This window comes from Crotalus tigris, unplaced genomic scaffold (assembly GCF_016545835.1).
Source record: "Crotalus tigris isolate CLP2741 ecotype Arizona unplaced genomic scaffold, ASM1654583v1 scf7180000023864.505019, whole genome shotgun sequence".
Taxonomy (NCBI): Eukaryota; Metazoa; Chordata; class Lepidosauria; order Squamata; family Viperidae; genus Crotalus; species Crotalus tigris.
Genome location: NW_024100235.1, coordinates 193,871 through 205,877, shown reverse-complemented (window position 1 = coordinate 205,877; position 12,007 = coordinate 193,871). Strand labels below are relative to the sequence as shown.

The 12,007-nt window shown below is 41.1% G+C and overlaps 2 protein-coding genes across 6 annotated transcripts in view; one reads left to right on the top strand and one right to left on the bottom strand.

The window, feature by feature from the left end:
- The window catches only part of RNF20 (ring finger protein 20), a 49,542-nt gene extending 45,787 nt beyond the window's left edge, over nucleotides 1–3,755 (top strand). For all 4 annotated transcript variants that reach the window (XM_039322176.1, XM_039322175.1, XM_039322172.1 and 1 more), the window contains exons 18-20: nucleotides 1,493–1,633; nucleotides 2,131–2,232; nucleotides 2,509–3,755. In XM_039322176.1, the coding sequence (XP_039178110.1) occupies nucleotides 1,493–1,633; nucleotides 2,131–2,232; nucleotides 2,509–2,685 (420 nt within the window). In that variant the 3' untranslated portion in view covers nucleotides 2,686–3,755. The remainder of the gene's footprint in view (nucleotides 1–1,492; nucleotides 1,634–2,130; nucleotides 2,233–2,508) is intronic.
- Nucleotides 3,756–8,600: 4,845 nt separating this feature from the next.
- The window catches only part of GRIN3A (glutamate ionotropic receptor NMDA type subunit 3A), a 124,793-nt gene continuing 121,386 nt past the window's right edge, over nucleotides 8,601–12,007 (bottom strand). Inside the window, exon 9 of one of the 2 annotated variants that reach the window (XM_039322181.1) lies at nucleotides 8,601–10,963. In XM_039322181.1, the coding sequence (XP_039178115.1) occupies nucleotides 10,630–10,963 (334 nt within the window). In that variant the 3' untranslated portion in view covers nucleotides 8,601–10,629. The remainder of the gene's footprint in view (nucleotides 10,964–12,007) is intronic. The other variant, XR_005554074.1, reaches the window with a different exon arrangement.

Below are 12,007 nucleotides of genomic sequence, written 5' to 3'. Positions count from 1 at the left end.
TGCCACTGGTTCAGTTCATTCCCTTCCCCCACTACCACTTTTCTAGGATGGTCGCGTACCACCTGCCAGGTGCCAATGTACCACAGGTGGTACCTGTACCACTGGTTGAAAAGCCCTGGTCTATAGATCACTGGGGATGGGGGAATATTTCCCCTGTCAGGGTTTCATTTCTGTATGGTAAACCTTAGGGGAATTTATTTCCTCATTCTACCCTCTCTCCTTAATTAGAATGCCAAGGCAGCTTGTAAAAAGCAAAAAAAAAAAAAAAAAAAAATTAGTTTCAAATTTAAAAAAACAATAAAACACCAAAGTATAAATACAATTTATCGGAAGGAAGAAGCAGAAGTCATCATAATAATTAAAGCACTGTGCAGTTTTTTTAAAAGCCCAGGAAACTGGGCAAAGGCATTTGCACCGAGATGAAAACAAGGTAAGTGGCAGGTTGCCTTCTTTCCAGAGCTTTCCATAAAGGTTGCCTGACTGGCTTTTGGTATAGGATAGGAAGATGGGCCCTAGAATGCATTTGTATATATTTGGGGCTCATTCTTCTCCCCCATCATTCTCCCGATTCCCCTCTCTCTTAACTTTCCTAACATATTCCATTTAATCCTATTCCATTCCCCTCCACCCCCTTCCTGGAGTTTCAGCAATATTTCCATATTTATCTGCAGAATAAAGTGGTAGAAAGGACGGGACCCTCAAACCAAAGAAACAGACTCACCCATGTGTTCTGCAGAGTTAAATTTGAGAAACAAATCAACTTGTTTTTGCAGTCAGAACTGGTACAGGCCCCTCAATTGCCTCATTTTCTTTTGATGTTGCTGCACATGTAAATCTAATCTTCAAGCAGAATAGAAGGCTACTGGGCTTCCAAATAGATGTTGTGTCCTAGGCCAGTGATGGCAAACCCTTTAAAGACTGAGTGTCCAAAAACTGGCTCTGCCCCACCCCGCCTCGCCTGCCCGCAGGGCCACTCACCGCCTCCAGGGCCTGCCGCAGATCACCCAGGCAGCCCAGCAGCGCTATGGCGGCCACATCCTCTGCCCATGCCCTGCAGCATCAACTGTGTGCGTTGGGGCATGAGGGCAGTCTTGTCTATGCTGCCTGGCTGCCATGTCCTTGGCTGTGCTGCTCTGCATGGGCCACGCTCAGGGGCGACTCTCCTCCAGGGAGGCTGCTGGTGGGGTCGCGGGGGGAGGCAAGGCTGGGGCAACGGCACGTGTACCCACAGAGAGGGCTCTGAGTGCCGCCTCTGGCACCTGTGCCATAGTTCGCCACCACTTCCTAGGCCAAGGAGGCCCTGTTGTTTACCCTACAATACTCAATACCCTTCCTCCCTCCTTCCCTTCTTTCTCTTTTTCTCCAGAAAAAAAATTACATACATTCCCCAAGTAATAAGATGAAGCTTCTGATTTAACCTTTGGACTGCTGCCATCCGTTGTGTAAATTTCAATAAGTGGAATGGGGAAACGTTAACGGTTTTGTTTTTTAGGCTATGGATGCTGCTCAGCTAGCTGATGACCTTCGGGCCCAATTGGAGCTGGCGCAGAAGAAATTGCATGACTTCCAGGATGAGATTGTGGAAAATAGTGTAACAAAGGAAAAAGACATGTTCAACTTCAAACGAGCCCAGGTAACTGGCATGCAGTCCTTTGCTTGGCTAGCTATCTCTCACAATCTGCCTTTATTTCCAATTTCATTAATTCAAATTATATGTTTTCTGACAGTGTTTTGGCTTCTCTAATTTGATAGCTTGGTCACTGTTATATGGCTCACTTTAAGTTGTTTCCACTGTTGCATTTGTTAGTAGTCAGTACTGGCACTGAATACCTAAGCTGTAACTCCTACAGTTCACATATCAGTTTTAATTCATTATTTGAGTTCCAATAAAGTTCTACAAGACTCTAATAATGGAAGAACAACAGCTCTCTCATTTTCTTAATAGCTTAGAGGAAATCCATGAATTTTTCTAATCTATGTGAAACTTTGCAGGGCAATAAAAGCCAAAATTTAGGTGTTTGTGAACTTTTTGTCAGATTTATTTTCATTATAATGGGAACCTGACATTCTTCTTTGCCATCTGAAAGGCAAGAGAATAACAGGCCTACCTGGCTAATATTTTTCCTATAGGAGGATATTTCACGGCTACGAAGAAAACTGGAGACAACCAAGAAACCAGACATGATTCCCAACTGTGATGAGATCCTCATGGAGGAGATCAAAGACTATAAGGTAGATAATTGGGGGTCTAAAGATCCTTGGATGTGATGGGTTTGGGCGTATCTGTGTAGGTTTGGAGAAAGATAAGAATTGCCACTAGTGTGGAGTTGGGGCTGGCATATTTGGGAAATGTATTCTGTAAGCAAACTTTTTAAATTTCCTTTTATGGAAGCAAAGAGCCATTTGGCCTTTCCAGGACGAAGAATAAACATTTTCTCCCTCATAGACTAAAAGGGGAGGATTGTCTGTTGATATCTGCTCCTAAACTCTGCCCTGTTTTTCTCAAAGGCTCGCTTGACCTGCCCCTGCTGCAACATGCGCAAGAAGGATGCTGTGCTCACCAAATGCTTTCATGTCTTCTGTTTTGAGTGTGTGAAGACTCGCTACGACACTCGGCAACGCAAATGTCCCAAGTGCAATGCTGCATTTGGAGCCAATGACTTCCATCGGATCTACATTGGTTGATTCTGGATATGTATGGCCCAGAGGATCTCTCCTGTCCACTCCCTTATCTGCCATTCCACAGCAGGCTGGATGCTGCTCCTGATTGCCAGCCATTCATCTGTTTTGACTCCTTTGTAAAGGAACATCTTCGTTTATTCTTTTTGTGTATGTGTTCTTTTGTTTTTCTCCTGATTTTTTTTTTCAAGTACTGCCAATTTTCAAGCCAGTTCTCACTTGTGAAATACACTTTTTGTGGGGCCCAGATAGTCAATTGGCCCCTGATTCATCAGTGTTGACATCATTTGGCTTGGAACTAAACCAGGCAGCAACATTTAAACTGGAAAATTCACTTGGGATAGCTCAGTTGGCTTTCTCATGATTTTGGATAAAAGAGGAAACTCTTCTTCGTAGTCATCACATTTCCCAGTTTAATGTCTGCTTGTGTGTGAGGAATGCTGTGCTCTATAGGAGGCATTTCTACTTCCGAAGAAGGAACACAGCGATGCACCAATTCTATTTAAAACTGAACTTTAACTCATGTTTTCTGAAAATTGCCAACAAAGTGCATCTTGGAAGTTGAGGCATTGAGAAAATGGTGACCTTCACTATGTTTCATTTCTTCATCATATGCAATCTGTTCCGATAAAGCAGAAACACATAACTTGGTCTCATCCATAATTTTGGATCCTATTTACATCCTAATGCTGTTTTGAAAAAAGGCCACTTTTTTTTTTTTTTGACATATTGCCTGGAGAATTTCTAAACTGTCAGTAAGCACAAATGGTACCCATCGGCAGCATTTGGCCCTTGCTTTCTTGCAGCCCGTCTATTCACAAATGGAAACTGAATCGCATTCAAATGCACAAGTTTCACTTTGAAAGTTTTGTCTGCAGTGAAGGAAGCCATTCTGGACCACAACAAGGTTTTAGAGACAGCTGTTTCAGGGAAGCCACCTCCATAGAACTGTCAAACAGCAGCCCAGGCTTTATTGGATGCTACTTGTCTCTTCTTTTGCTATGAAAATGAGATTTTCATAGCCATTTTTCAAAGGGCATTGTCTTCAATAAATTGCCATGGTTATTTCTTGTTTTTGCTTTGTGGAATTATTATTGTTGTTGTTAATTTGCCTCCACTGTTCTTGCTAACAGAAAGAGTCTGTAGGCTGATCTTAGATATGGACATATTGGGATTCTGATATTTCTATATCTATGTACGTGCTATAGCAGTGATGGCGAACCTTTTAGAGACCGAGTGCCCAAAACCTGCCCCCTGCCCTCGCTCCGCCTCCCGCCCTGCCTGCTCCGCCCCCACCTGCTCCCTGCTCCACCCGCCCACAGGGCCATACACTGCCTCAATGGCCTGCCGTAGCAGATCACCCAGATAGCCCTGCAGCACCATGGCAGCCACGCCCTCCGCCTACACCCCGCAGCATCATCTGCACGCTATGGAGCACAAGGGCGGAGTCTTGTCCCTGCTGCCCAGCTATGTCCTTGGCTGTGTTGCTCCGTGCAGGCCATGCCAGGGGGCGACTCTCCTCCAGGGGGGCTTCTGGAGAGGAGGGGGCTGCAGGGGGAGATAGGCCTGGGGCAATGTCGCGCGTGCCCACAGGGAGGGCTCTGAGTGCCGCCTCTGGCACGCGTGCCATAGGTTCGCCACCACTATACTATAGCAAAAGAGCTATTATCTAAGATTTAACTAAAGGAAGAGAGCCCAGTATGTTTTTGCAGTTTGAATGGAATGGTGTGAAATGGGAATAGGAAGGTCCGGCTTTGACAGGCAACCCATTCCCATTCTGGAATACGTTAGAATCTGTCCATCTGGTCTGGTCATCGAGAGAAGGTCTTCTGAAAATTCCCTCCCTTTGTGAGGTCCACAAGGCAGGAGGAAGACAACAGAATGTTTTTGGTATAGACCTCACCTTGTGGAATACTCTCCCCCCCCGCCAAAGTACAGCCCTTTCTTGCTACAATCCTGGAAATAGATTTAAACCAGGGTTGTCAAACTGCCAGCCCATGAGTTGGTTGCATAATGCAGAAGCGACACATCATGTGATGTGGCAAGTTTGACACCTGTAATTTAAACTATTTCATTTTAACATAGTTTTAATTCCAGCTGATTCAAACTGTGGGCACATTTCTTGGGTTTAATAAGTTCTGTGAAATGCATAAACAACTACATTCCCTCTCTTAATCTCCTACCAATAAAACTCCCTAGACTTTGAGTGATGCTTTGGGGGCTTTTCCCAGGAAAGCCACAGGTGGGGATGGGAATGATTCCTGTTCCTATTGGTAACTCTCTCTCCCTCAAATTTAGGCAAAGCACAGTGATTTCAGGTTGGGGATGTAATTATATGCATGTATAATAAGAAAATAGCCATTGAAACATGGTATTTTGCCACTGAATTTCAACAAGACTGTCTTAGGGTGATAGGATATACACACACACTGCAAGATGTCCACTCAATAGAGAATCATCTCTGAATAAATGTTTTTGCTTCTGATGATTTTGAAGGGTTTTAATTTTCTGGGTATGCAGTCCTTGAAGTGATACTATCCAAGATGAACCAGTAACTGATTTAATGTATAGTAATCTCATATATTCTGCTGGAACAGCACAGTGGCCTAGAAGTGGAGCTCTTACCTCATAATCAGAATGCTGTGAATTTGATCCTAGATAGTGGCAGATATTTCTCTCAGTGGGCGCAATGAGTAATTGCTGTGAACTCCACGTAGGCATCAGGAAGGGATTCGTGGCAATAAATGCTCAGCTCAACTCAGTCGCCCCAACTCCACCCTGATGCATGGGTTTATAGGGTTGTTAAAAGAAAAAAACTCATATATTCTGCTGAATTATTGTATCACATAGAAGGCTGATTCTGTGATGAAGTCCATTTTATCCATGGATGACAAGGCAGTTTTCTTACGCTTTCAGCCATTTTACATTTTTTAAAAATGGCTCCATTCGTGGGTTGTGCCATGCCATAATTATATGATACATGCCTTTTCCCCTGAAAGCACCTTGCTGATTTTTACACTCTGTTTCCATGAAAGCAAAGTAGACAAGACGGTAAAGGATTGGTTTCTGGCAACCTGAAATCTTTTCTTCCTGTCCCTGGGTCAACAAGGAGCTATGGAGTATTCAGTGGAATAAAGGTGGCTGGAGATCACCTTCTACTTTGAAATAGCCAAGGACTCCTGGTTTTGGGAAGAGAGGAAGGAAGGCTTAGGAATGGAATCAGGGAAAGCAAGGGATAATTGGGGTGACCAAAGTTGCACAGGAAATGGAGATTAAATACTATTAACAGATGTTAGGAAAACTGAGATAAAGAAAATGGGTATGTGACATTTTGGGTATGCAATACGTTTGCCATGGATAGTGATGAGAGTGAAAGAGAACGTGAGATTGAATGAATAGGTCTTACATCCTGGGTCTATGAAAAAAAAAAGAGTTTGTGATCATTGTAAGGGAATCCTGAACAGAAGATAGGGCTCAATTATATGCTCACAAAATAAATTTCCATTGGCTGTTTCCAACATCAATCATTAGATATTAAGTGTTCTTTCATGACCTTGTGTAATTACTTTAAAAGTCATCTTGATCTATCAACATATCTTGTGATGATGAGAAGGTGGCAGTTATGTGTTACATGAAGAATGTAACACATGGTGCCTTCTGTCATTCCTTTTAATATAAAAATATAGCAGAGATGCAAAATCTATAACCTGTCAAATGTTGGCTTCCAGATTCCATTAACCTCGGGCTGTATATTCAGGAGGGATGAAGGTTGTAGTCCAATAATATGAGAAAGATCGCAGGTCTTCAGTCACTGAATATGTTACACTATTTTAAGCTTTGCAAATTTCAGCAGGAGTTTAGCCTGCTTCTGTTGAATGTTTAAATGTATCTTATTATGGGGCTTCAATGTTAACATTTCCAGGTTACACAAGAAGTATTTATCCTTTTTGATAGTATGTTTGCTTCAGCATTTATGTATATGAAAGGAAAATGACCATGAATTTTATCCTGTGCCAGAAAGAAGAATCAACAGAAAAATAATTTAAAATGTTACCCCATTGAGAGTGGTCAACTTTAGCTGAAACCAATACTACAGCTTTCCCCATATCTAATAGAAGTAGCAATAGCACTTACACTTATATACCGCTTCACAGTGCTTTACAGCCCTCTCTAAGTGGTTTACAAAGTCAACATATTGTCCCCAACAATCTGGGCTTCATTTTACTGACCTCGGAAGGATGGAAGGCTGAGTCAATCTTGAGCCGGTCAGGATCAAACTGCTGACTTTCAGCTGAGTTAGCCTGCAATACTGCATTCTAATCACTGCATTGCTACGGCTCTAATAAATGTGAATGTTGACACAGTTGTATATGCATGCATAGTATGGGTATGTGTGGGTGTATCTCTCCGTCCCCCTCCCTCCCTCCTACACTCTAGAAAGAGCAGGGTCAAGAGAAAAAATATCCATAAAATTAATATGTGCTGATAAAATACAATTCCCTATAAAATAAGATACTATATTAATAGTATTAATTAATGTCTACTAGCATATACCGCTATACTCTTTCACACAGAGACATCATTGCATACAGGAACAACATACACAAACACAAGCATTTCAATTTTCTTTCCAGGAGAAACGGGGAAAAATGAAGATGGGGAAGGGGAAAAAAAACAGTTATACTGTAAAGAGAAGAATAAAAATGGATGAAGATAACCCAAAAGCCCTAGTTAGGCATGAATTACCTTGAAGGGTAAAAATCTACTAGGCGAGCAACCATCCCAATTAGGGTTAGTTTTTAAAAATCAAGATTTTGCAAAAGAAATGTCGTCTTCCGCCTGTTTGTTTTTATCAGTGTCTATCTCTGAATGAAAGAGAATCCTCTCCATTTACAGATAATTCATGGAAAAAAGTCTTCATATTGGGCAAATAAAGCATAACTCATCTTTACAGAGTTAGTTTACATTTTGTTTATCTGATCAGCCTGTTGGCTAAACCCAAATTGTAAAGCAAATCAGCAAGTCCGAACAATTAGTATTAAAATTTATTTAAAACCAAAATAAAACAACAAAAAAAAAACCCAGCACATTCCCCAACCAGAATTTTCATTCAGAAAAGGCGATGGTCAGGGCAACTTACAGAAGTCAAGGAAAGACTTCACTCATTGACACCAAAGGTATAAGATGTAACGCTGGCTTTCTCTTAGATATTTGAAGATGCCAATAAAATACTAAAGGAAAGAGAGGGGCTTCTTAATTGGATAACATCACTTGGTGACTTGGCGAGTAGAGAGACATTAGGCAAGCATTAGGCATTTGGCATGTAGACATTAATCAGCGCGTTTTGTTGATGGATTACTGTACGGTATTTGCTACACAAAAACTGTTGGCAGTTTTTAGGGTCAAATCTCCATTATGGGTCTGTGTTCGTATTCTCACATAAGAATTATCTTGGATGTAAAAGCTAAATCTATGTGGCATGTCTATAGGCTATGTTTTCTCAATCTTTGATTGGCAGAAGAACTTGAAAGAAGTTGAAATTATACAAGATCCTAGTGTGTACATTAGTTTGATCTGATTTGTCTCTTCTGTCGCTACTCCTGTGCCAATCAACATAATGTAATATGTACTCTGAAACTCTGATTAGGTTGGATTTCATAGTTATATTCCTTTTTGGCAGCCCCCTCTGTTCAGGGTGACCATCATCCGCTCAATATGTAAGAGGCCCCAGTATTGAGAGAAGAGAAAAGAGAAACATGTTGCTTGGAATAATATGTAATCATCTTTGAGACCAGGATGATGTCATTTAGAGTAGCATGTAAATTGGACCATGCTGACAATGATTGTGTGTGTGTGTGTGTGTGTGTGTGTGTGTGTGTGTGTGTGTAGGCAGGGTGGTTTAGGGGAATGGGAGACAGAATGGTAACGTTGATTGGTTGTACACCATATATTGTTGCACCCACTGCTTGTATAGCACCCGCATGAAGTATACACATTTAACAACTGGAGAGCAAGCCATCATCACTGGCAACTTACACAACACACTTCACTGAAGGATACCACCAATCTTCAAAAAACATTTAGGGTTAGTTTTGGACTAATGAGGGATCAGAGTTTCCCCACCACCAGCCTAAAATGATAGGTTATCAGAACATGACAAGGGATATTTATATATATAAGTAAGACTTCGCTAACGGAAAAACTCTTTAAAGAATATTTTAACTGGTAGCTTTAAAATTTCTCCATTGACATTTAAAAAAATGAGCTCAGGCCATCTATCCTGTTAAGGACAGCAAGAGGATTATTTTGTGGAAGCAAAGACCTGGAAAAGGGTCGAATCTAAAAAAAGTGGTAAAACAGAGATCTTTGTCCAGAGAATATACAAATAGTCCGTTCTTAGCAACCACAATTGGAACGAGCAATTCTGTCGCAACTCCTCTAAAGAACAAGAAAGAAAAAGTGTAAAAAGAGAAACTCCTTTCACACTGCCACAGTTTTCTTTTTGTATTTTGCTATTTGAAATGTCATCCTTTGCGTTTGTTTTTATACTTTTCATTTACAATTCTCAATAATTTGCAAAGCTAAGTAAATCACATGATTGTGATAATGCACGACTGGGTATTTGCTCTGGTCATTAAGCGAAACCTCACGTGACCATGACTTAATGGTTTTACTTCCACGTTCCTCTGCTGGTCGCAAGCTAATTGTGAAGTAAATGTGAGGAGACAGGAAAGCATTTTGAATGCTTTGCCAAGTACAACATTTTCTGTAAGCTCTCAACACATTGAAGCAAAGTGTTTTACAATTCAAGGCTTGCTTGCTTGTTTGTTTTAAGTGAACCACTCAAAAAATACAGCCCTACTCTGTTTGGAACTTAAAATGAAATAATCTTAAAATACTACCTTTGAACAAAATTAAGAGTATGTATCTACAATGTCTGCTGAGCGTGGCTGTAGAATTATTTTACGTAGTAGAGAAAATTGGGTGGACCTTAACTTTGACAATTCTGAAAATGGAAATAGCAGGGAATATAAGATGGTATCTGTCAGTGAGAAGCAATCTGCACATATTATCAAAAATAGTTAGAATGATCAGAGTGCTGGGCTTTACCAGTTAACTTGGAGACAGGAAGCTATATTCTGAGTATATCTCCATATAAAAGATGCTTGGTATGGGGTTACATAATGCCTTGGAACAGCAAAAGGTTGAACCAAAACCAGTTTACTTTTTTAAATTGTGGATGAACATTCAGAACACATTCTTCCTTGTTTGTCTTTAGATGTGACAGAATTCCATAGGTTCTTCCCTCAGTCCCCAATCTTTGAAAACTATCCTGAGGATTTCCCTCCGAGAGTGGTATCATTTTTTTGGGTATAGTTAAAACCCTTACCAATGTGTTTAGTCTTTGCATCTGATTTTGTAGGGAATATCTGTACCCCTCTTGTGACTTTGACTGATGGAAATTACAGAGAAGGCCAGCACCTACAGGACCCTCAGAGTCACAGTTTGAGACACAACTATATAAGTTTAAAAACTCCGAACAGCAAAATCCATGCAGAGAACAATTCCGAATAATCTTTTAAAGGCTCTTGCTCTTTTGTTTTAATTAATGCAGGAAAAAACCCCCTTAAAAGTGGAAAATTCATTTAATTCTAGGGAGAAGGAGAATAGGTGCGGTGTGGTCTGGAGATTTCAAATTCCTGTAGCCTGAGATCAGCCTTTTGACTAGGCTAAAACTTCCCACAGAGAAGGACCTGTTGGTACTTTGAAGTATTCTGGTAACTAGAACACAGCCATCTTTTGTTAGTGTTGATTTTACAGGAAGGTAGGAGCTATTGTAGAGCTATTGCTTGCTGACTGCGGCGCCACTTCTTGGCATTACACAAAAATAAAACCCAAAGGTGAGGGTGTAAAATTATTACAGTCAAAGATGGAATGAGGATGAACCCCTCAAAGCTCTACAGTCCTATTTGTCCTTTGAAATTCCTCCAGCTCCAGTTTTCTGCTCATGGCTAACTGCAGTTCCTGCTTGATCACTTCAATCTGCTTCTCCAGTTCTGAGAGTTCCTGGATCACTGAGGTCCTAGCAGTATTCAGAGCTTCTGCTTTCCCATTGGTAGTCCCTGGAGAGTCTCTTTTCAAGGCGGGAAAAGCTATATCATGCCGCAGTTGTTTGAGCATTACTTCACTGGGTTTTTCAACACTGCAGACGTATTTCCTTCTATGGCAGTTGCCAGGGCTAGTGGTGTTCCATACTGAAACCTGACTGTTTCTGGGACTGGACCTGCAGAGGGATGTCCACACAAGGAATTAGGAAGTCATCATATATTTGTACTTACAGATTGAGGTAAACTAAGAGAAGGAAACATCTATGAATTCCATGACCTCTTAGACCAGGGGTAGACAAGCTCAGTTCTTTTATGACTCGTGGACTTCAACTTCCAGAATTCCTGAGCCAGCCATGCCGGCTCAGGAATTCTGGGAGTTGAAGTCCACGAGTCATAAAAGAGTGAGTCAAGCTTGCCTACCCCTGTCCTAGACCTATCTTTGCAGCTTCCCCTCTAGCTATGTTTCTTTATTCTATTTCAATTTTGAATTGCTTGGAGCTTGTCTAATTGGATCCAACCCCATGTCCCAACTGGAGCCCAGTACATTTTCAGGCTGGCCAAATAACAAAACAGTCATAAATCTATTGCCGTTTTATGAATAATCCTCTTGATTGGACAAAAACGCCATCCAGCCCGGTATCTTGCTTTCCAAAATATTCCTCAGAAGCTTCCAAGAGGTCTCCTAGCAGCTGTATTCTTGCTCTTTGTCTTTCTAGTAACTGGTGCAAGAGGCTAAATTATAGAGGATCTGGCCTTCTAGCCAAGTTTTAATTTGCAAAGGTAGGCAAGGAGAATGATAGAAACAAGCTTGAGAGGAAACTGCTCTTCTAGAGGCCACTAAGCTATATCTTCATCAGCAGGGGTTAGCTGGAAATTGCACACAATCTCTAGAAAGCCATGGTTTCCTCAACGTGTGTTGTAGTTTTGTAGCTAGACTAGACTGAGGTAGGATTCAAGAATTTTATTTCTTTATTTAAACACTACATCTGGTGTTATCTTTTTCTCTATGTAGGGAATTTTGTCTTTTTATTTTGGTTGTTTTTTTAAAAAAAACAGTGCATCTCTACATGTATGGTATTGGGGAAAAAACAGCTTTCTGAAAAGTGACGATTGAAGAAAGCATCTTGGTCATGTATCTCAGGGACAGCAATTGTGTTTCAGCATTCCTCATTTCTGTCTTTCACACAATTATCTAAAAGCATCGATCAGAGTTATTGAGG